This window comes from Osmia bicornis, chromosome 11 (assembly GCF_907164935.1).
Source record: "Osmia bicornis bicornis chromosome 11, iOsmBic2.1, whole genome shotgun sequence".
NCBI classification, from domain to species: Eukaryota; Metazoa; Arthropoda; class Insecta; order Hymenoptera; family Megachilidae; genus Osmia; species Osmia bicornis.
The window spans coordinates 1,219,338-1,240,975 of record NC_060226.1 but is presented as its reverse complement, the minus strand read 5'-3'; the positions used below and the strand labels follow the sequence as shown (position 1 = coordinate 1,240,975).

Sequence of the window (21,638 nt, the reverse complement as noted above, 5' to 3'; positions counted from 1 at the left end):
AGAGATTCTCAAAATCTTCATTTCGACGATATTAATCTTAAAAGTCATTGAGAAAAATAGGATAATATAATTTTGAATTATTGAATATAACATTGAGTACATGAACAATACTCAAATTTTCCCGCGTGAACGTTTGTACCTAAGCGGGGGGGGGGCACTAACCCTTAAATGTATCGTCATTCCCCTCGGATCGTCGGAGTAGAGGTGTTGGTAGCCTGTGGACCTCGAACCCGGAGAAACCTACGTTTACTACATGTTCGATGTTGTACAATTATTTTTTCATATGTGTATGTACCACGTATTATAGTACAATCACAATGGCAAAATAAACATAGTAAGAAATGTTGAAAGTAATACCAGCTTTAAACGTTTCGTAAATTCGTTGCAATTAAAAGACTTTGTTTGTAAGTAAGAAGCAAACTTATTATTTTTATTTATTTACTCGTATAACAATACATATATTCCTTGTATTATTTTTATTTACTATTTTTCTTCACAGCTCATTATTTATACCATTTAAATTTTATTTTTAAAACGAATTATATATATATATATAAGAATATGAATCTGTTGCGTTATTAACACATTGCGGACGTATTACGAAAATTTTATTTTTGATATAAAATTTTATCGACAGGGTGCTTTTGCAGTGAATTTTCTCTAGAGCTTGTTAGTTCGGATCCCATGAACTAGATGGCGCTGTTCCAAATTGTTTAAAAATTTCCTTGCCCGCGTAATAGAACCGTACTAAAGATTGAACTGGTTAATATCATGTTTCTAAAAATTAAAACTTTGAAAGAAAATTAATCACTGGTTTATAGATATATGTATGTATTTACAGTATAATATTGTTACATTCAAAATCAAATTCAAACAAAGTTTTATGTTTAATTTATCGAACCTCTGACTGACAATGGTAGGGTATAATCGTTCATATCGAAACAATCTGTTGTTACCGTTAACACGTGTTAGACTGGTAGTGTTTCACGAAGTGTTTCACATTTTTATACTAGGATAGAGCAGAACGCACTCGTTTTCAAGGCAAAAATTCAAGACCTCTTGATACCACACACATGTCCAGTCAGTGACTACGTCCAGTCTTGTTAAATTTGTAGTCATTGCCTGATAGTTAATAATGAACTTTCTATAAAAATGCCTTCTATACGCGCACGTGCGTATGTATGTATTGTAAATTACATGTCGATTTAAGGTAGGTTAGATAGATAACATAAAGTTCTATATATTTAATGTATGTATATTTATGTAAAACTTATATCTTTGCAAATAGTTTCTAGAAAGCACGTTGTTATATTCTCCATATGTCACGTGACACGGCCATGCGTCTCTTGTGCAACATGGCGACCGGCAAAGGACTGGCAATAGTTTTTCGACCAAAGGCTATTAATTTAATCAACAATAGTAATTTAAATAAATTCTCGTGTGATATTGTACAAAGATGTCGAACATGTCACCGATCTATTACAACAGTAGTATGGAGTGTCGGCAAGTGGGACTCAAGGAAAATAGAAAAATGTAATGTACACTTCTGCTTACGAAAAGCACAGATTACATCATGCTTTTTTCAAGAATTTCACTTTTATTCTGTTTTTGTACACATAATAAGTATTTTTAATGTCCTATAAATATGTCTTATTTCGAATCGTAAAACCCATTATAAGCGTCTTATTAGTTGTTTCTTGGAACTTCATTAAATGAACTATAAAATGGGTTATAACCTGACACTTTAAGACACATGTTCATTCTTCGCCTTATCAGCAACTATTGTTTATACCGTGTTTTAAGGTAGATTGATTCTACTTAAACTTTGTTTCTATATAATATAATAATACTTTCAATAGTATATAATACTATATTTCTCTTGATTCCTTATGAAAATGTGTTTTTAACTCGAAATATTATAAATTTAATTGTAGGTACAATAGGAAATTTAACTCAACCTCAAAGAGGCATACACGTAACTAGCAAACTCTTAAAACGTAATTATTATGAAATATTGGGTGTATCCAAAAATGCTTCAGCAAAGGATATTAAAAAGGCTTACTATCAGTTGGCTAAAAAGTATCACCCTGATACAAATAAAGGAGATCCAGATGCTAGTAAAAAGTTTCAAGAGGTTTCTGAAGCTTACGAAGTACTAAGCGATGACACTAAAAGGAAAGAATATGATACATGGGGATCAACATCGGAACAAATGGGAATGGGACAAGGCGGAGGCGGTGGTCGTGCCAAAGACTTTAGCCAAAGTTGGCAGTTCAGATCATCGGTAAATCCAGAGGACTTATTTAGAAAAATATTTGGAGATGCTGGCTTTCAAAGTGGTACTTTCGGTGATTTTGAAGACTTTGCTGAATCAAAGTTTGGTTTTGGTGCAGCTCAAGAGGTGTGTATATATTTTATTAAATTTTTAATTGCTTGTACATCATTTAGCAATAACTTAATCCTTTCTTTTTTAAGGTTGTTATGAATTTAACGTTTTCTCAAGCTGCCAGAGGAGTGAATAAGGATGTCCAGTTAAACGTATTAGACACTTGCCAAAAATGTTTAGGGTCGAGATGCGAGCCGGGAACGAAAGCAGTTAGATGCCAATATTGTAATGGAACTGGAATGGAAACGATTAGTACTGGTCCGTTTGTGATGCGTTCTACGTGTCGTTACTGTCATGGTACCAGAATGTTTATTAAATTCCCATGTACCGAATGTGAAGGAAAGGGACAATCGGTATACATATATTTTATATATCAATATGTCGATTGGATATCTAAATGTAATAGCTTTACTATATACAAAATTTATTAATAATAGATACAACGCAAAAAAGTGACAGTCCCAGTTCCAGCTGGTGTTGAAGATGGTCAAACAATTCGAATGGCTGTGGGTAACAAAGAAGTATTTATAACATTCCGGGTGGAAAAGTCAAAATACTTTCGAAGAGATGGTCCAGATATACACACAGATGCTCAAATTTCGATATCACAAGCGATACTTGGTGGTACAATCAGAATAGAAGGTGTTTACGAGGATCACACAATACAAATTCGACCCGGTACTTCGTCCCATACTAAAATTCGACTTAGTGGTAAAGGAATAAAAAAAGTGGATGGCACAGGATACGGAGATCATTACGTGAACATTAAAATTGCTGTACCTGGAAAATTAAATGATAAACAGTTAGCATTGCTCCAAGCTTACGCTGAACTTGAAGAAGACACCCCTGGAAGTATACATGGCATAACGTACAAAACAGATGGTAAGAATAAATATGATGAAACATGATAATGAAGATTCTGTTAATTATGGGAGAACTAAAATGTGTGAATTTTCACATTGCCTTTTTTTTATATGTAAGTTATGTTTTAATATTTTTTGAAAGTTCTGAATATTTTACGTAACATTTTTTAAATGACTCGTTTCCCATCGAATCACGTAAAATTTGTGTGTCGCTTGAGTTTTCTTACGTGTACCTGACCTTGCTAATTAAATAAATGATGTAAAAATTTATGTATGCGTTTCATTAGCGTTCATTATAACTAAAGTACACGTTTTTGAACTGTGAAAAGAATTAACAAATTGTTTAGTAGGTTAAATAGAGTGTTTGTTTTTGCCTACTGTTGTATTACATTCTTTTATCATTAGATTATATATACTTTTTTAGGCGCGGCAGGTCCGAAGGTAAAAACTCAAGCGAGACAATACCCAGAAAATGAAGGAAATGTTGAAAATGACGGTCTACTTAAAAAAATCAAGAAAGCTATATTTGGATAAATTAAAAGTAGGTGAGTGAATCTTTAGCGGGGACATAAAATCGCACAATAGTGATTATAATTTATTTCTAAAAGAAAGTAACAAATTTGATACGTTAAAATGAGAATAAAAGTATATTAGGTAAAAAATTTCTATACTTTGCATTTATAGGTTCGAAGCAAAGTTATACCGGTCCTTTGCATTTGGTGGAATCTATACGAATAGCATTGGGGGACAAAAATGTTCCCAATAGCCAGTGTTCAACTTCTGAACCCCAAGGTCCAGGAGATCAACCCCTTAATAAAACCAGAATAAAGAACACTCGTAGGAGTGATGAAGACGATGACGCACCTCGAAGACGAGAAGTGTCTTAAAGTTTTAGTTTAATCGTTAGAGATTTCTCATTAGAATTAGTCCTTTGTAACATCTATAAAAGAAGTAAAGTCAAAGTAAAAGCAAATAATTGGTGTACAACAAGATTTAATATATTGACATTACAAATGTTATTTACATTTAAATGAGATTGACTGCAGTTTCTTGTCATTATTAAAAACATAGATTGGGATCATTGCTTATCCCATATATACAGAAATTTTTTTTTTGATACAACCAAACAAGGTATGCAGCAAAGATTGATAGTTACAGTTCCACGTTAATGATATACATATATATATATTATTCGTGTAATAAATTACGCAAATCGTTACGTTTCTAATCATTGTTTTATCATTACGTCCTTTAATCCATGCTATCCAAAATAATAATTATTTTTAATAATTTGTACAAAATTTTACATAAACAACTTGTGTGATAAAAATATTGTGCTCTTTTGCACCTTATTTTTCGTTTAATACATAGTATATTTATACTTTCTCTTGCATTTAATGTTTTGTTTTTTATATCTTTTATAAAACAACACAATGATTCCAAATGTAATTTAGTTGCGTACCAGACTTATATGACAATTAAATTTATTTATACTAAATGTATATATTACTTCTTATAAAGATGGTAATAAATAATTAATTGTCTAACAATGTAACATTATATATATAATTATAACAATCATTGGAATGCATTATAATTAATTAATATGTGTATATATTTCAATGTGATATTAATTCAATTTACTAATTTTGTTATTATTTGTGTTACATACAAGGGCTCTTGATCCTCTCCATGGGCATCCCTTACCACAGGCTTCCATTCCTCTCCGTAGAAGTTTCACTGAATCGCTATCCATCTTAGGTATGCTTACTTTACTCGATGCTATACTTCATACTATATTAAAGTATGCAATAAGTTTATGCCATGCTTTTCGTATAACAACTACGAATAAAGATACGAACAATAACAAACTGTAATTAAAATATTTTGTTAAAAGTCATTAAGCTTCTATTAGTAAACCGTATTTGAGACCGATATTGGTCAAGTTCTGTGTAGCTGATACACGCAATACGGCAACTGCAAAAGCTGCAATAGTGACTGCACCTTCGAGATAAAGACCATACAATACTCGTACATGGCCAACGATAGTTGAAAGACCACCGGCAGCAGTAAAATCTAAAGGGAACAGAACGCTTGCTGCGATCGGTCTGGATCTGGCTATTCCGAAGCACACAATTCCCATCAGATAGTAACTGGCTATAATTAAAAATAATAAAACTAGTTTTCATTTGTACTATGTCTCTAGAATTAAATTTTAACATTTAAACCGTTTATAGGGGGTGAGCACCGAAAACAGCCAAGATGTTCTGGTGGCCTACTTCAGGGGCCTGTCCCGCTACATATTTTACCGACATTGAACGTACCAGACACGACATTGTTAACGAAGCAGTTGGGTGTAACGGAAGCTTTCCGGTTTGTTTTGGATCTTGAGGAAACCTGGAAGAACTCCAAGGGAGTGTCAAGGAAAGCCTAACATAGAACCTCCACTCTTCGTAGATAAAGAATATAGAAATATAAGGTGAGTGATGAAGAATTGCTTGGAAACATTTTTTAACCAAGTATTATTATAGAAAGAACAATTAGCCATTTGTTCAACGTAGAACAGATTTATTTTTATATCTTATAAAGAAAAATATACTATTATATTATATTTAAAAAATCACACATCGGTGACTTAACACGTTCGCTGCAGACTTAAAGACATTCAGATAAGTAAAAATAATATTAATAATGTAAACTTAAAAATTTCAATATTTTTTTATCAATCATCTATAAATAGTGATATGTTTATATATATCCATATAAAAATAACATTATTTCTTATAATTTCCAAAATCACAGCCGTAGCAGACCTGTAACGTCCGCAGTGAACGAGTTAAAAGAGGAAGGAGTGCAAGAACTCCTTTCATAAGTGTCATTTGACTAGAAGGGAATCGTTGGTTTGTTATCAGAAGTAGATGGATTGCTTAGAATATCTATTTCCATTTTGGAAATAAGTTCAAACACCTTAGCTTTTGCTATAGCTCTTTCTCGCGGCGGAAAAGATTTCACTGTCGTAGCCATACTGGCAAAGAACTGTTCAATGTCGTCGCAGTTCCTTTTATTATCTAATACGTATTTCATTAATGTTTCTTCGCTCGAGAGATTTTTAAATGAATTATTTCGTTGGCATTTAGTTGAACGCACCACGGCCGTTGCTGTACTCAGATTGAATGGGTTGTTGTCTGTTGACACTCTATCGGATGTATAATCTAGAGATGGGATAGAACTTTCACTATCCAAATTAACTTCATAATCATCGTGCTCGTCGGTTTGAGGTGTCAGTATGCAAAGAGTAGATCTTTCCTTCATAAACGGTATTAGAAACGACATCTCATCTTGATACCTCCATTTCTTGCAAGTTACGTTCGCTTGGCTATTCTTTTTCTGTTTCTTTATGGCACGCCTGAAGGAGTCTCGCAATAAGGCCCAAGTTTTTCTGCAGTCTTGTTCTAAAACAAAAAGTAATAAGTATTAGTATGCCTATTTTTGACCAACGTAGGTTCTATAGCGTGGATATTCGGCTATAACGTAGGTTTCTTTTGGGAGAACCAAGAACTAGGGACAATCTAGGGAGCACCAAAATGAATCAGAGACAGTCTAGGGAGAACCAGGAAGAGCCTAGTTTAACTATTCATTAGCGCAGGGCCGACCCGGAGATTTCGGGGGTCCGAGGCGAGCTCCTAAAAAGGGCCCCTTCAGATATATTACATAGATAAAAAAAAGTACCTCAAATAAAATTGATAAAATAAACATTAAAGTTTGTATAACTAATTTACATTTGCATTTACATCGATTAATATTCAAGTAAACATTACTCTTCTTGCATTCTTAGATGCAAATCGTCTTACGGGGGCCCCGGGCCCCCCAAGGTCCAGGGCTGGCCCTGCATTAGCGAGTACTATCCAGTCTTAAAATCCCGAAACGTGTAATGACGACGTTTATTTCCCATATATAAACTTATCACATTCAGCGGGATTTATTTCTTAGATGAAAACAACATTATCTTGTCATGCAGTATAAGAAATATATCAAAACAAGGAAACGGAAACAAGTTTGCAATGTTTTTCAATTCATTAACAAAAACATAATTACATACATAATTAAATCTATTAAAAACAAAACAAAAAAATACTTACCTTGCACTCTGAGATGCTTTGAAATTTCCTTCCACGCTATATCCTTCTTTTGATTGTCACTGTACCACTTATTACTTGGATCATAGAGAAACTTATATTCTCTAACTAAATCAATTAATTTTAAATTATCCATTGTTTCTATAAAAACTTTTGCCGCACGATTATTTAAGAACCCGTGTCTGTACGATCTAAAATCAGTATTCACACTGTCCGTGCAAACGGGGACAAACAAGCACAGACACGTACCAGCACAGACAAAATATTTCACGTAAGAATATCGTCGTATTGGTACGGGGCGTGTCTGTTGTCTGTGTCGTCGTCGTCTGTGCAGCTACGTTACGTTAAATATGGAGCTTCTGTTATTAGATAACGTTGCGAGGAATAAATGTCATGTCTGCTACGCTACGCGTCTGACACGTTCAATGTCTGTAAATGTAAACCAGAAATGGCCAAGTTCCTTTCGGGCTTCCCTCTCACCCGTCTCCCCTCATGGATTATATTCTGCGTACGTCAAGCTTGTTGGCAATTGTCGATAAGTACTATTTCTTAAAAAACAGCCACGTAAGAAGAATAACTATACTTTACATATATATACATATATACATATTATAATCCGATTAAATAAGTTGCTTATTCGCGATGTTTAATGAATTATACTTCTGTCGTGCATGCAACGCTACGCGTCTGACACGGTCGGTAAGGATAACCGTTAAGGCGGCTACACACGTTCCGACGGTCGGATCCGGCCGCCTGTCGGAATTCTGTGGTAGCTCTACGGGTTTTTTAAAGGGCTCTCATTAATTTTTCAAAGATGTACGGAGGAATTATTCCGAACTTTGATACTTGCTGTCATAATCGCGTTGTATAGACTTACTACATACTTCCGTTGCAGAAGGCAATATAAAGGAATGGTTGATGATCGTCTACGGAGCGTTAACGTCACGCTTTCGTTGCGTCACGGTCGTCATGGTAGCCAGCGAGTGAATTCTACCCGTTATATGATGTAGGATTCGGTTTGCAGGGCCGGCCCTGAGATTTCGGGGGTCCGAGGAGAAATATCTGATATGATTTTATAATTACCTCCAAAAACGAAAGGTACTATTTTAACCCATTTGGGTATCGGTGCTAAATATTTCGGATCCTTTTGATCGTATTCATCAAATTTCCTTGATATGGCGTATCTCTGTAATCGAATAGCTAACAGAAGGCCGACATTCATGATCAAAAGGAAATGTGCAGGTATACCAATTGCTGCAAAAATAACGGTTACCGTACGACCGATTGTTGTACGTGGAACGGGAGCACCGAAACCTATGAAGTAAATGAAATGATAACATATGTATGTAAAACTAATAAATAGTTTAACCCTTTCGCTGCTACGAGAATTTTTTAACTTGCACCAGTGGGCCAGAAATTTCATATTGAAAATCTTATAATGGCAAAGAGGTGCGAAATAAATTAAAATAACGGTACTATCTTGCCAATAGGACATTTTTCTTTGGTCACTGATGACCACCATGGCCCAAATGAAAAGACAAGCCCCGGTCCCATGGGACCACCGTGGCAGCGAAAGGGTTAACGAATAATAAGAAAATACGGAGATCTGAATTACCAAGAGTAGTGAGAAGTGAAAGAGAAAAAAGGATACAACCAGGAAGCGTCCAAAGTTCTCCACTATTGCCACTTTCACCATATCCAGAATTAACTGCCCTCAGCAAAAGCTCTTCGTGTTTCGCCACATATTTTTCTACTTTGACGCTCCAAAGTGGCTCTAGATCTTCCTCCTTTTCTGTACGCAATTGCCTTAACTCCGTTGCTAAGCTAACTGATAAATCATTTTGCATATCTTTCAGTTTTGTTACTTGTTCACGTTCCCTTGGCCCTTCGATGGCGCAGAAAACAATGGCACCTACGATTGCCCAGGAGATGAGAAACCAGAACAATCCTACAACATGGAAATTATATTAAAAAAATATTTCATGAATTAATGATTAATTTAATCTTTTCGCTGGTGATAGAAATAAGATGTTATTTTACCGAACAAAGAAAGGGATAATCTTCCTAAGAATCTAATATATTTCCATATTTTAGAAAATCCTTTTACATCTGCTGAATTCGTTTCGTTTTCATGAACAATGTCTTTAACGGATGGTAAAACTCTTAGTCGCAATGGTTGGCCGATTATCGTTTGAATGGCAACCGATTTGACGGATTTTTGTAAATGCACCGGCGTTTTGTATCGTGGAAAAGTCTCTTCTGATATTGTCGTAGATGTATCTGACAACAATAAATCAAACTATTATAATCCTATCACAGACTGTACCAAATATAATAGCGATAACATATCTTGAACTGTATACATTCCTGAAATGCTTGTTTACATTTGATAAATTCAAGATTATCAGATGGATAGAAGTGAAATTAATTAAAAATCACGAAGCTTATAAATACAGGTGTGAATAAAACAGTGATTCATGAGTGATAAACGATTGATGTCAAAAAGTACATGCTTATTAAATCAAAGAGAATCGATTATCTTGAAAATTCCTAAAAACAAATTTTATTGAATTTTTTGAAACCTGCCTGAAAGATGTACCTGTACATCGACTTTGTCGACTTGAAATAATAGAAAAATTCATAGATAGATGTATAAAAAAAATAGCTCATACCGATTCCGCAAACCACATCCTCATCGTCTTCCTTGTCATTTGGTTGTTGCTCCGTCATCGTTATACGGAATTCCGTAACTCGATGCTGGTCGTCGTTCTTCGATTTCGGATATACCAAGTTCCTACGAGCAGAGCATTGTATTCGACTAATCCCAACGGTTTTCCGCGTTTTCGGACCAACATTTTCTCTGTTAACACATGCAATCGCGGACGATGGTAACGTACGGCAACTTTCCCAACGTTTACCACATTACTAACAGGCGTCGATGCACCCTCGAGAGTCGGTGGCGCTGGAAAAAGGATATATCCATCGACGGAGGTCAAGGGTGTTTTGTCTATAAGCTGCTACGAGACGATGTTCGGTGATTTTCCATTTAAATCTATTCACTTTCATTCGAAGTTCAAGGATAATGAAAGCAGCTATAATCATCTCCTTCGTGTAGAGGTACAGGTACAATCAATGGAAATGTTAGAGAAGGTGATAATCTTATGGAATATTCATTTTATTTCTTCCTTTATAGTATCTCGGATTAAGGGTTAAAGTAATTAGAGATCGTGTTGGATTATAAATAATGCAATATGCTAATTTACCTTCTACCTCATGTTTAACGCATCTCCATTAAAACAAGTTCAAGAACTTTGAGTACAGGTCGAGTAAAGGCTACTTTATTGCTCGAATCATAACTCGGCAAGGTGAAACTAACAAAATGATTCCTGTGATTGTTGAACACCTTCACAGTTGAGAGCGTGAATTATTAATAATTAACATTTATACGCACGGTCTCGCACACGCGCGAAGAAAAAATATTTTCAATTGTGAAATAGTATAGTACCTATTAATAGCGAAAGATTAATTATATACATACGATATAGATCTTTCAACGAACATTTTTTTTCTTATGTATATAATTTATGCAGCTATAACTATTCAACGAATAACGATTACTTTGTTCGATTTCGCAGGTGACGATCAACATGATTCATAGAAATGTAAAAGCTTAATGACGTTAGAAGAAACAGAATACGCGATAGGACCGACCAGGTGTATACTGCAACTGTTCGTATAATTTAGGAACTACTGACCCCAGTAGAAATGGAGATTGACTGGTTGCATGTTACAACGAAAGGTGTTGCAGAGTAATCTATTTCCCATCGGTGTAGTAAAATTAGAACGCAACCTTCCGATCAATCGCGTACATTTTAAATGTATTTCATTGTGAATCGAAACTCTTACTTTCTTCGATCAAACATACTGTTATTGATCCCACATAGATATTAGGTATAAATATTGATGAAAATAAGATGAAACATACATCAACTCTCGAAAGGTCAGATGCTGCAGAGATGCAAAACTCGAAGTATATTTTTAATAAAAAAAGCTGATTATGAAATTTGAATATCATATCTTTTCTCTTTCGAAGAAATAAAGAACATCAATTTGATTAATTATAATATATGTATATATTTTCGTTTCATTTATTTCATAGATCTAACATTGTTTTTTTTCTCTTCTTTTTTATAGAGTTCAACTTATAACTTGTATAAAATTAGATGAAAGTTTAACACGCCTGCGCCACATCGATCCGCAGCTGGAGGGTTTCTCTCTTCCGGCTGTAACGACACCGCAGAAACCTAAGTTCAATGAATTGAGCTTGTTTGTAATATGGAAAAGCGTTTTCTTGGCTACGATCATCGGTGCGGATTGAAGAAAGGTACCTTGTATAGACAAGAGAAGGATGCGTTGTTCTGGTCGAAAGTTGCTGATCTGGTCGAGCCTAACATTCCTTCTGATTTTCGTTGGCCGTCTATTGGTCAATCGCGTATTTTACTTACCTATTTTGATGATCGGTAACGACGAAATTTTAATATCGAACAGTCATCCGAATTCTGAACGCGATACACGGTATGGAAGACCGACGTTCGTAGCAGGGACATATATGGCGGGTCAACGACCTAGGAACGATAGTTATTGTAGATGGTACCACGGTCTACCACGTGTTCTTTCGTATCCGGGATTCGCAGTCATCCGGAGGCCGGAAATCGGTGAGAAGAGCCCCTACAGAATCCTACCATTTGTATTACGCGGAACCGAGGAGAGAAAGAAATTGCCCGAGGTGACCCTTTGTACTCACGCCACCGCTGATCAGGTTTATGGAATCGTCGAGTTGGCCAGGAGATGGGAGGGACCATTAAGTTTGGCAATTTTCACACCTGGTCTCGACGCTGGTATCGCCATTACTCTCCTAGATCGGGCCTGTCGATGTGAACCCGAAATGTACAAGGTCTCCTCATGCACCCGCCCTTAAAACGAGTCGCTAGAACCATGATTAGATTTACAAAATATTACACTCATTTTAATGATTATTTATATTATTATTATTAATTATTTATATTACTTAGTGTCCATGGCTCTCAGTTCACAATGAACGTGTTTAAAATCGTAATTCATAAAAGATCTTCAGTTTACAAGTATATTTATTTTGTCTAATATTCGTTAATACCGCAGGTCTCCATTCATTTGGTATTTCCGGCGGACAGTCCACCTCTTTTGAGAGAAACTGCTCGAAATCACGGTGATTGTGCCGCGTCTGATCTCCAGAAAGGCGAAAGAGAAACGGAAAGAAACCAAAAACGCATGACCTATCCCATTAATGTGGCCAGAAATGTGGCTAGAATACAAGCAAATACTACTCGTGTTCTAGTATCAGATATTGAATTGCTTCCTAGTGAGAAATTAGCTTCTGGTTTCATGAAACTCGTCCGTAGAAGAGTACCAAAAACTGGCATCGTTTTTGTAGTACCTGTTTTTGAGATAGAATCTAATCAGAAGCCACCTTCAACAAAAAAGGAATTGCTTTTAGCAATAGAAGCTGGTAGAGCAGTATATTTTCATAGGTTTGTGAATTCACATGAATTGAAACCAAATAGACAATGTTATTATTGATAACTATTATCATCATTGTTAGATAAAATACAAGTGCTCATCCTTTTATAGGTTTCTTTGTTCACATTGCCAAAAGTTTCCTGGTCTCACCAGGTGGTTACTCAGACCTGACCCAGGCAAAGTTAGACCACTTATCGTTACAAAAAGAGAATATCCGCATAATAGATGGGAACCTGTTTTTATTGGAACACGTAATGATCCACTTTACATGGAAGAAATGTCTTGGGAAGGCAGACAAGATAAAATGACTCAGGTGTAATATAAATTTCTATAAGTCCAGTTTCAAATTCATTTGTATAATACGAATTTAAATGTATAATCTGTTTCAAATAAAGACGGTGAAACTTTACAATATATTATAATTTATATTAAAATTTATTTCTGTCTTTTTTAGATGTTTGAGATGTGTCTTCTAAACTATCGATTAGTTATACTTGATGGTGCCTTTTTAGTCCATACACCAGGTATTAAACGAAAAACAAAAAGAATTAATATGGCAAAACGAGAATTTTTGAGAGTTCAAGAAAGAAAAAATGCTGCAATATATCAACGAGTAATTAAAAACTTGTTAAAACAATATTCTATTAATCATAAGTGTTCGTAATATTTATTACCTATAAAAGGCAGTACCTAAACAACTGTCTTTAATATATAATAAAAGAAATATAATAATTGAACTATAATATTATGATTGGCATTTTGTATGTATTTATGTATGTGTGTATGTGCATCATATTTAATATTTCACTTTAATTTAGTATAAAGATCTTAAATATACCTCAATATAATTATTAGATTAATTATATTTATATCATAAAAAGGTTAAAATTATATACATTATATATATATTATATATCAATAGTTATATTAATTTTAAAATTATTTGAATTTGAATCTACAAACATATGTTACAATTATAGTTATTCGATACTGTTTATGATGATTTTTGATATTACATTACTTTATTAAAATAGTACATTCAAAGTAATAACTTAAATTATAATTATAAAATTTAATCGAAATTTATAGTCGAGGTTATCCGCGATAAGTTCGTTATCAAAATGATTACACCTCGCGCTTAATATACATTTATGAATGATAATTGTGTAACTAAAGTACGTATTAATTGTACATTGAACAGTGAATTTCAACCAAGCACGTAAAAAAAAAAGATAAGTATTTTTTCACTTCGAGGTAACAATTACGAGAAAAATTGAACGCGGTGCGTTAAACGTACGGGTACGGGCGCAGTCTTCGAGCGGTGGTGTGTAAGAACAGAAAGATAGGGCAAATTTAGTTATTAAGGTAATTTAAGTGTATATCAATCGTTTTATCATGTCAAGTTAATAATTCTACGAAAAATATTTAATGAGGTTATTATATGAATAATTAATTACAGACATTTCGACGATGGATATATTAAAAAACGTGTCATCGGCTTTTTGGTCAACTGATATTTGGTTACCGCCTAACATAACATGGGACGATATTAAACCAAATTCAGAAAACAAATATGCTAATTATCAGCATTTAATTTATCCTTTACCTATGGCATTAATTCTTTTAGTAATTAGATATGCCTTAGAAAGGTAACTATTCTATTCATTTAATATTATATATCTTTTCTTTCTTGTATCCAAATTTTACACTATCGAACACATTCGATAAACAGAAAATAATGACTTTTTATATATTTTGCTATCTATCTAAAATAAATAGGATTGTACGTCTATAATAATTAATATATTGTAATAATACATTGTTCATTTATATATTCTTTAAATTCTCTAACTGAGAAAAATAATTGGTTTCTTTTAAATAATATACCTTATTAATTTTTTGTAGGTATTGTTTTGGACCTATTGGAAAATCTCTTGGTATAAAAAATACAAGAGCAAAGAAAGCAGTACCAAACGAGCTATTAGAAAAAGCCTATGTTAAGCGACAAATTAAACATAAACAGGTGAGTTTATTTTATATCAATAAAAATTAAAGTAGAATTTATATACTGTTCTAATTTGTTTTATCTACATATTGAAATAGCAAAATAAATTTTAGTAAATGGTCGTTTAGAGGCTACATTTAACACATGTAAGAATCACAGAAATAATATATATTAATAGGTATCTTATTTTTATTTATTCAGTTGGTATAATTAATTTGGTAAGAAAAATGATCTGTTGTACAATTGTATAAAATCAAATAACATTACTATGATGAATATATTACGGATCTGTTAAGCTTTAAATTATATGTTTAATATTAGGTCCTTGAAACAAATTCATGTAATCTTAATGAAAATAACTGAGAAATTAAATGTTATAGATTTTTTTTTGTAATATATGGGTGTCTTTTAAGATCCTGGCACTGGCTAAACAATTAGATTGGTCTGAACGACAAGTAGAAAGATGGTTGCGATTAAGACGTGCTCAGGATAAGCCATCGACTCTTACAAAATTTTGTGAAAACAGGTTAGCTTTCTATTAGAAAGTATATTTATTAATAAAATATTTTTCAAACTCTTTATTACTTGATAAAATTTTAAATTATTTTGTTACAGTTGGCGATGTTTATATTATACATATTCATTTATTTATGGCCTTATTATTTTATGGGATAAACCATGGTTGTGGGACATTAATTATTGTTACTATGATTATCCATATCATCCAGTTTCTAATGATGTATGGTGGTATTATATGATATCAATGGCATTTTACTGGTCTTTAAGTTTCTCTCAGTTTTTCGATGTGAAAAGAAAAGATTTCTGGCAAATGTTTATTCATCATGAAGCTACTATTATATTAATGTGTTTTTCATGGGTCGGAAATCTAACTAGAATTGGTTCGCTAGTTCTATTAGTGCATGATTGTGCAGATATTTTTCTAGAAGTAAGTAGAACATACTTATTTTTTATCTGAATATATAATTATGTAACTGTAAAGACAGTTATGTACTAAATACATATACATTTATATTTTAGGCTGCAAAAATAGCTAAGTATGCTAATTACCAGAAATTATGTGATTGCATATTCGTTTTTTTCACAATATTATGGATTTTCACACGCATCGGTGTTTATCCATTTTGGATAATTTATAGGTAAATATTCATTATTCACTAATGTAACTAGAGATTATTCACATTATTGTTCTAAATCTGTCTTATTATATATTACAGCACATCGATAAAAGCACCTATAATAGTACCGATGTTCCCAGCATATTATATTTTCAACTTTTTATTAATCTTATTATTACTCCTTCACATGATATGGACGTATTTAATACTTAAAATTGCCTATAATGCTTTTTATGCCGGTCAAGTAAGTAACATTGTATATATAAATTTTATATGCAATATGATTATGCAATACTTCCAATTAAAAATTTTTTCAGATGGAAGGTGACATTCGTAGCAGTAGTAGTGAAGACATTTCAGATAATTCTATGGAAAATAATGCATTAAATAATTCTACCAATTACATTACCAAACAAAATTCAAGGCAAAAAGTTCATTAACAAATAACTTTTTAGAGAAAAGTTATTATACCAGTATAAGACAAGAATTCAAATATTAGCCAGGCGCTAATTAATTTCAGTAAATTTAACAGTCCTTGAATTTGCCGTAGTATAGTAATTAAAAACTTACATTTTGATAAAGTTGTAAAGAGGTCACTGATCTTAGAATTCTTTACGTTGTTCTATTCTTTTGTATCTATTTTTTAAAGCAACTTGGTGCTTTTATATAAATATGAAAAAATTATTAATGTTTTTCATGCATCACACTTTAATGCATTACTTTTAGTATCGTTATGTACGAAAGGCCGAATATTGAGAATTGTGAATTATTCGTTTTATTAATGATATTCTTTATTTATGTTTTTTATTTAACAACTTAGGAAATCATATTTCTTTTTTTTTTTTAATTAAATTCTAATTATTTAGCCAAACAAATAATGGACCAAAGTTTAGAAAGCGTTCAATATCTCTAATTTCTTAATCTATCCAAAGTCTAGTAACTGATTATATTAATAATATTTATTTGTTTCCGTACAGTTTAAAATGTCAAATAATATCTTAAAACTTGTGAATTAAGGAAATTAATAATAATATTTCTAATAAGTTTAATATTTTTTAAATTAATCTCCTCTATTATATATAATTTTAGATTTAATTAATTTAATTTTTATAATATTAAAATACTACAATATTTTCCACATGAAAATAAATGTATTCATCACTGTGTACTAGAAAATGTATAATTACTGCAAAATTTAAACCTTCAATATACTATGAATAAAAATGCAATATAAAAAAACACAAAATAGTAAAAGATTTAATATATGTACTTAAATAAATTTGAATGTATATATTAAAACAGAATTAAAATTGCCCATAAAAGGAAACGCCAAATTCAATCAATCACTCTATGTTACAGGTATATCACTCCATATGTAGTCTAGATCAGCACATGACCAAAATATTATTAAAATAATTGTTTAATAAACTTGTATTTTAAAAAGACTGCCATGAAAATATATTTTATTCAAGTAAATGTAACTGGCCGCGTCCTTGTGGGGCAGATATACAATTCTATAAATTAGACGTCTCGCGCTGAGGCACGTCAGTCAGTCTTCGGTCGTCGATAGGGAAGGAAGATGTGCTTCAAAGTATGAAGGTTTATTAGATAGAATTAATATAAATCATTTATTGAAATTGAAATTGATCTTTATAAATGTTAACAAGACTTCTCGATTAGAAGATTGAAGAACGAATGAAAGTACAAGAATGTTATTTGAATTGTATGTATGTATGGTATGTATGTATTTTATTGGATTCCCCTTGGGGAATCATTCTTTACAAAGTTATTTGAATTTGTTTGATAAAAATAAATGAGTGATAATACCGAAGAGAGGTGGTGATAATGACAAATTTAAGCGACGTTGAAAATCTCTTCTTTATGGACATCGAAGATCTCTTCTTTATCGGCATCGACGATGGCCGTCACACTCTATATTACCACTCTATCCTTCCGTTGATATTATTGGCATCATTAATATCATCAAAATCATCCGCAACTCTGAAAAATAACAATTATTATTATTACAATTATATAACAAACTTGTATTCAATTGATGCACCTTGGTAAATTAATCATTTTAAAAGAGCAATTGAGTTATTATTTAATTTACTCAATTTCATTTCTGAGTTACTTGTTTAATGCCCGGTACTTTTTTCTCAATCATTTATTTAATTGACTTAAATTCTTCTATCGTTTTAGTTATTCAATGAAGCTAACTTCTTTTCTCAGTTATTCATATACACGATATTGAATAGCTGTTTAATTTTTAATAAATTAAAAACATGATATATATGAAAATCAATCCCTGCATCTCTTATATCCCTGTATTCCTTGCACAGTGACTATAGATAGACTTCTACTATCTATAGTCACTGAGCTATCGTAGCATCCGTGTGTCATTTAGGTGTATGCGAAGAGTGACGTAGAATAGCATGCCGTTAGTTGGATGCAATAACTGAGGTAGCGCTGAAATTAGTTTCTGTTCGGCCTAATTTTCGATGAAACGTTGACTGTTTTACCGACGTGGAATTCGAAGTTCGGCCTCTTTGGCAAAGGAAAAAGTTGTTTAGAATGACCTCAGCAATCATTCTTCCACGGGTCCTACCCCAGTTCTGGGACACCGTGTATACATTGTCCCAGAATGCACATATAACCCCTTAAAGAAACTTTTATGATCCATAAAAAATAACGTTGCATTGATTATCTCCCATATGTTTGGGATTACATATAATTACCACTGTAATTACTGTTGAATGACATATTGTATACATGCATAGAAACGTGTGCTTCACAAATATTGTTATAACATCATAAAACATGATCAATTAAAATGATAAACCTCTCGGTTATTTCTAATTGATGATTAAATTGATTTGTTAAAACAATAAAATAACTTTGATTAATAATGCGATGACGGTCTCAAATCCACTTATCAAAGAACTGAAAGGTAATTAACGACTTTTTTTTCATAGGTTAGAAAAGTATTTCACTAATGAAATATCTAATGATAAGTATTAATCTCCCTTTACAAATATTAATATTTTTATTTATTTGAACTAGAAAATGATTATATCAAGTTTGTTATCATGGTAACGTACTTTCAGGCTGGACACGAAAGCTGACAGAAGGAGGCAGAGAGATTGATGATGAAAATATAGATCTGCCTTTCTTTTGTAAATGTTTAGAGAAATGCTTTCAAAAAGGCATATTGCTTCGTTTCAATCCTATAGGTTTTCCAAAGTTACCTGATGCTTGGTACTGGCTAGAAGAAATTACAGAAAAAAATTTTAGGTCTATAAAAAGATGTAAATTATTCTTCAAAAAGAAATATTTTCTAATTTTTTTTAATTCTTTCCATTATTTTATTATTTGCACATTAAAATAAGTGATACTTTATTTAAAAGTACATAATATTTTACAATTTATGAAATCAAAATACTACTGTTTTAGTTCCTGTTGTACCTACTCTTTGGTAGTTGAACAAGTAAAACAATCACCAAAAGTTCATACAGCTACTGGACGTCTTAGACTTTTAATTAGAACATGTTTGATACGAAAGTGCCTTCATGTGCCAGTCGAAATGCTGGTATACCCAAATTATACTTATTTTTTTAATAATACATTTTTTTTTTTTATTCTGTATTATTAACAAATGATTATAAATGCAAGATTTTTTAATTTTTAACAGTTAACAGTTGTTACATGCAAAACTCCATAGGTCAGAACACCATTAATGGCTATAAATTACTATGATAAGAACAGTATTCTGGGAGATGATATTCTTGGTGAAATATTGTTATCAGTATTACTGCAAAGCAGTAAACTAAATTTTAAATTAAATTTACGAAATTCGAGTTTCCTCGATGAGTCCTGGCAATTACCAGAATGTGTAACTTTGGAATTAGTACCATCTAGAAGTTTAGGTATTTCAGTATGGTAAGAAACTTCAGTCATTAAAACAAACTTCTAATTTTATATTTTTAATTATTATCTTATATCATTGTAGTTTCATTAAAGGGAAAGCATTGGTAGTTAATTTGGACAGAAACTGTGTAGCTGCAGAAGATGTAAGGAATATAATACCTACTTAAGGTTTTACCTAAATATGAAATAATGTATTTTAATATTTGTTTTCATATTGTCCAAGGATAAAGTTGAAATTGGAGATATATTAGATGAGATAAATGGAACTGCTATAACATCTAATACTAAAGGACAGTTACGAAAAATTATGAAAAAAAGTGTAGGCCAACCAGTGTGCCTATATGTAATTAAAGTATGTATTCTAGATAATATTTCTTACAAACTATATAAGATAATATTGTATAATTGATTTTTAGCACCGTAATAAAGAAACAAATGAATTATACATTCCAATTATACATCTCATAAAAAATTCAGGTATCGAAGGTTTGAAAAAAATTTTAAAAAAATTCAGTTCAGAAAACAATGAGGAGAAGCAAAAGAAAGAGACAATAAAACCAGAAAACAAGGCATTAAATGCTGGATTTTGTGTTAAATATTGTGGTTCTGCATATGTTGGTACAGAAGGCGATGTTAAACAAATTGAAAGAGCAATTTTGCTAATACTAAAATCAGAGGAAATAAAGTCGATTCCTGCAAAATTTGAATGTCTAGAAATTGGAATTAGAGTGACGCAAGACACTGATGATAAAGTATGTAAACATAACTCTTAATGAACACAAATATATGATATAATAGTAAATTCTGTTTAAATGTTAGGTAATATGTAAACAAAGTTACATGGAAATTTCGTCTTGTGGCCGTACGAGAAACATTCCTAATTATTTTGCATTCATTGCAGGGTAATACAAATCATATTATACAGCTTTAAATATATCTAATAATTTATTTATACTTCAAAATTATAAAATAATCTATGTGATTGATCTAAATGTATTTTTAATTCAATTTTCAGAGATACTAATTGTAATCTAGCAACCAGATTTGATGCATATGTATTTTATAGCCAAAATGAGCAAGAAGTGCAAACTATTTTGCAAAGTTTGGGTCAAGGATTTCAACGTACTCATTTTGCGGTATAATTGTTTGAAATAAAAATAACACTTTTAGAGAAAGGTACTTTTCAATAATGGAAACAATATTTCGTGATAAAAATGTTCCTAGAACATTCTTACTTATAAAGCTAGTCAGTTATAGAATGGATACATTCTTTATTTTATTCTATAAATATTTATCTTCTAATAAAAAAGGAAATTGTGAAGAAGGTATAATTTTATTTGCTAAAGTAAAATTAATGTATATCGTATACATTTCTTCCTGTTAGTCATAATGCATATCTTTCCATGCATATGTAATTGTTAATATTGATTACTCATCGATATTCTGTCTTTCATTATATTAGAATAACTCATTAAATGTAAATACAAATGTATTTATCAGACAATCAAATGTGCGTGCAATTACAAAACCTCTGATAATAAATGACTTTGTAATTCATATTATGTATATATTTATTTTTAAAAGATTTTTTTTATGGTAATAATGTATTTCCTACTTTTGTTGTTTCAA

General features: G+C 31.9%; 5 protein-coding genes across 22 annotated transcripts; 4 read left to right on the top strand and 1 right to left on the bottom strand.

The window, feature by feature from the left end:
* Positions 1-171: 171 nt before the first annotated feature.
* Positions 172-4,477, top strand: LOC114878562 (protein tumorous imaginal discs, mitochondrial-like). 4 transcript variants are annotated; one of them, XM_029192491.2, is made up of 8 exons: positions 172-404; positions 1,014-1,210; positions 1,289-1,533; positions 1,935-2,401; positions 2,476-2,739; positions 2,824-3,268; positions 3,674-3,790; positions 3,934-4,022. In XM_029192491.2, exons 3-7 carry the CDS (start codon positions 1,320-1,322, stop codon positions 3,781-3,783), a joined length of 1,500 nt encoding a protein of 499 aa, XP_029048324.1. In that variant the 5' UTR covers positions 172-404; positions 1,014-1,210; positions 1,289-1,319; the 3' UTR covers positions 3,784-3,790; positions 3,934-4,022. The 4 variants fall into 4 exon arrangements, with proteins under 4 accessions (XP_029048324.1, XP_029048323.1, XP_029048321.1 ...); XM_029192490.2 differs by having other exon boundaries at positions 173-404; positions 3,674-3,794; positions 3,934-4,025; XM_029192488.2 differs by lacking the exon at positions 3,674-3,790 and having other exon boundaries at positions 173-404; positions 3,934-4,477.
* Positions 4,478-4,834: 357 nt separating this feature from the next.
* On the bottom strand, positions 4,835-10,740 carry LOC114878593. 6 transcript variants are annotated; one of them, XM_029192565.2, is made up of 8 exons: positions 10,649-10,740; positions 10,316-10,444; positions 10,058-10,179; positions 9,426-9,665; positions 9,001-9,333; positions 8,469-8,699; positions 7,389-7,493; positions 5,797-6,701 (listed from the first exon to the last, which is right to left on the bottom strand). In XM_029192565.2, the coding sequence occupies exons 2-8, from the start codon at positions 10,366-10,368 to the stop codon at positions 6,133-6,135; spliced, it is 1,653 nt and encodes a 550-aa protein (XP_029048398.1). In that variant the 5' UTR covers positions 10,369-10,444; positions 10,649-10,740; the 3' UTR covers positions 5,797-6,132. The 6 variants fall into 6 exon arrangements, with proteins under 6 accessions (XP_029048403.1, XP_029048398.1, XP_029048402.1 ...); XM_029192569.2 differs by having other exon boundaries at positions 10,316-10,347; XM_029192567.2 differs by lacking the exon at positions 10,316-10,444 and having other exon boundaries at positions 10,649-10,737.
* Positions 5,413-13,785, top strand: LOC114878594 (beta-1,4-glucuronyltransferase 1-like). 10 transcript variants are annotated; one of them, XM_029192573.2, is made up of 6 exons: positions 5,413-5,728; positions 11,021-11,385; positions 11,580-12,339; positions 12,564-12,952; positions 13,053-13,254; positions 13,396-13,785. In XM_029192573.2, exons 3-6 carry the CDS (start codon positions 11,794-11,796, stop codon positions 13,603-13,605), a joined length of 1,347 nt encoding a protein of 448 aa, XP_029048406.1. In that variant the 5' UTR covers positions 5,413-5,728; positions 11,021-11,385; positions 11,580-11,793; the 3' UTR covers positions 13,606-13,785. The 10 variants fall into 10 exon arrangements, with proteins under 10 accessions (XP_029048406.1, XP_029048412.1, XP_029048409.1 ...); XM_029192576.2 differs by lacking the exon at positions 5,413-5,728 and adding an exon at positions 7,534-7,949; XM_029192575.2 differs by lacking the exon at positions 5,413-5,728 and adding an exon at positions 10,420-10,502.
* Positions 13,786-14,000: 215 nt separating this feature from the next.
* Positions 14,001-17,131, top strand: LOC114878598 (ceramide synthase 6). The gene is made up of 8 exons (XM_029192590.2): positions 14,001-14,306; positions 14,401-14,590; positions 14,847-14,964; positions 15,360-15,472; positions 15,562-15,892; positions 15,985-16,103; positions 16,182-16,326; positions 16,400-17,131. Exons 2-8 carry the CDS (start codon positions 14,412-14,414, stop codon positions 16,520-16,522), a joined length of 1,128 nt encoding a protein of 375 aa, XP_029048423.1. The 5' UTR covers positions 14,001-14,306; positions 14,401-14,411; the 3' UTR covers positions 16,523-17,131.
* Positions 17,132-17,698: 567 nt separating this feature from the next.
* Positions 17,699-21,566, top strand: LOC114878596. The gene is made up of 9 exons (XM_029192585.2): positions 17,699-19,032; positions 19,190-19,376; positions 19,536-19,671; positions 19,804-20,021; positions 20,092-20,152; positions 20,233-20,361; positions 20,426-20,761; positions 20,829-20,911; positions 21,025-21,566. The coding sequence occupies exons 1-9, from the start codon at positions 18,996-18,998 to the stop codon at positions 21,149-21,151; spliced, it is 1,314 nt and encodes a 437-aa protein (XP_029048418.1). The 5' UTR covers positions 17,699-18,995; the 3' UTR covers positions 21,152-21,566.
* The last annotated feature ends 72 nt before the right edge of the window (positions 21,567-21,638 follow it).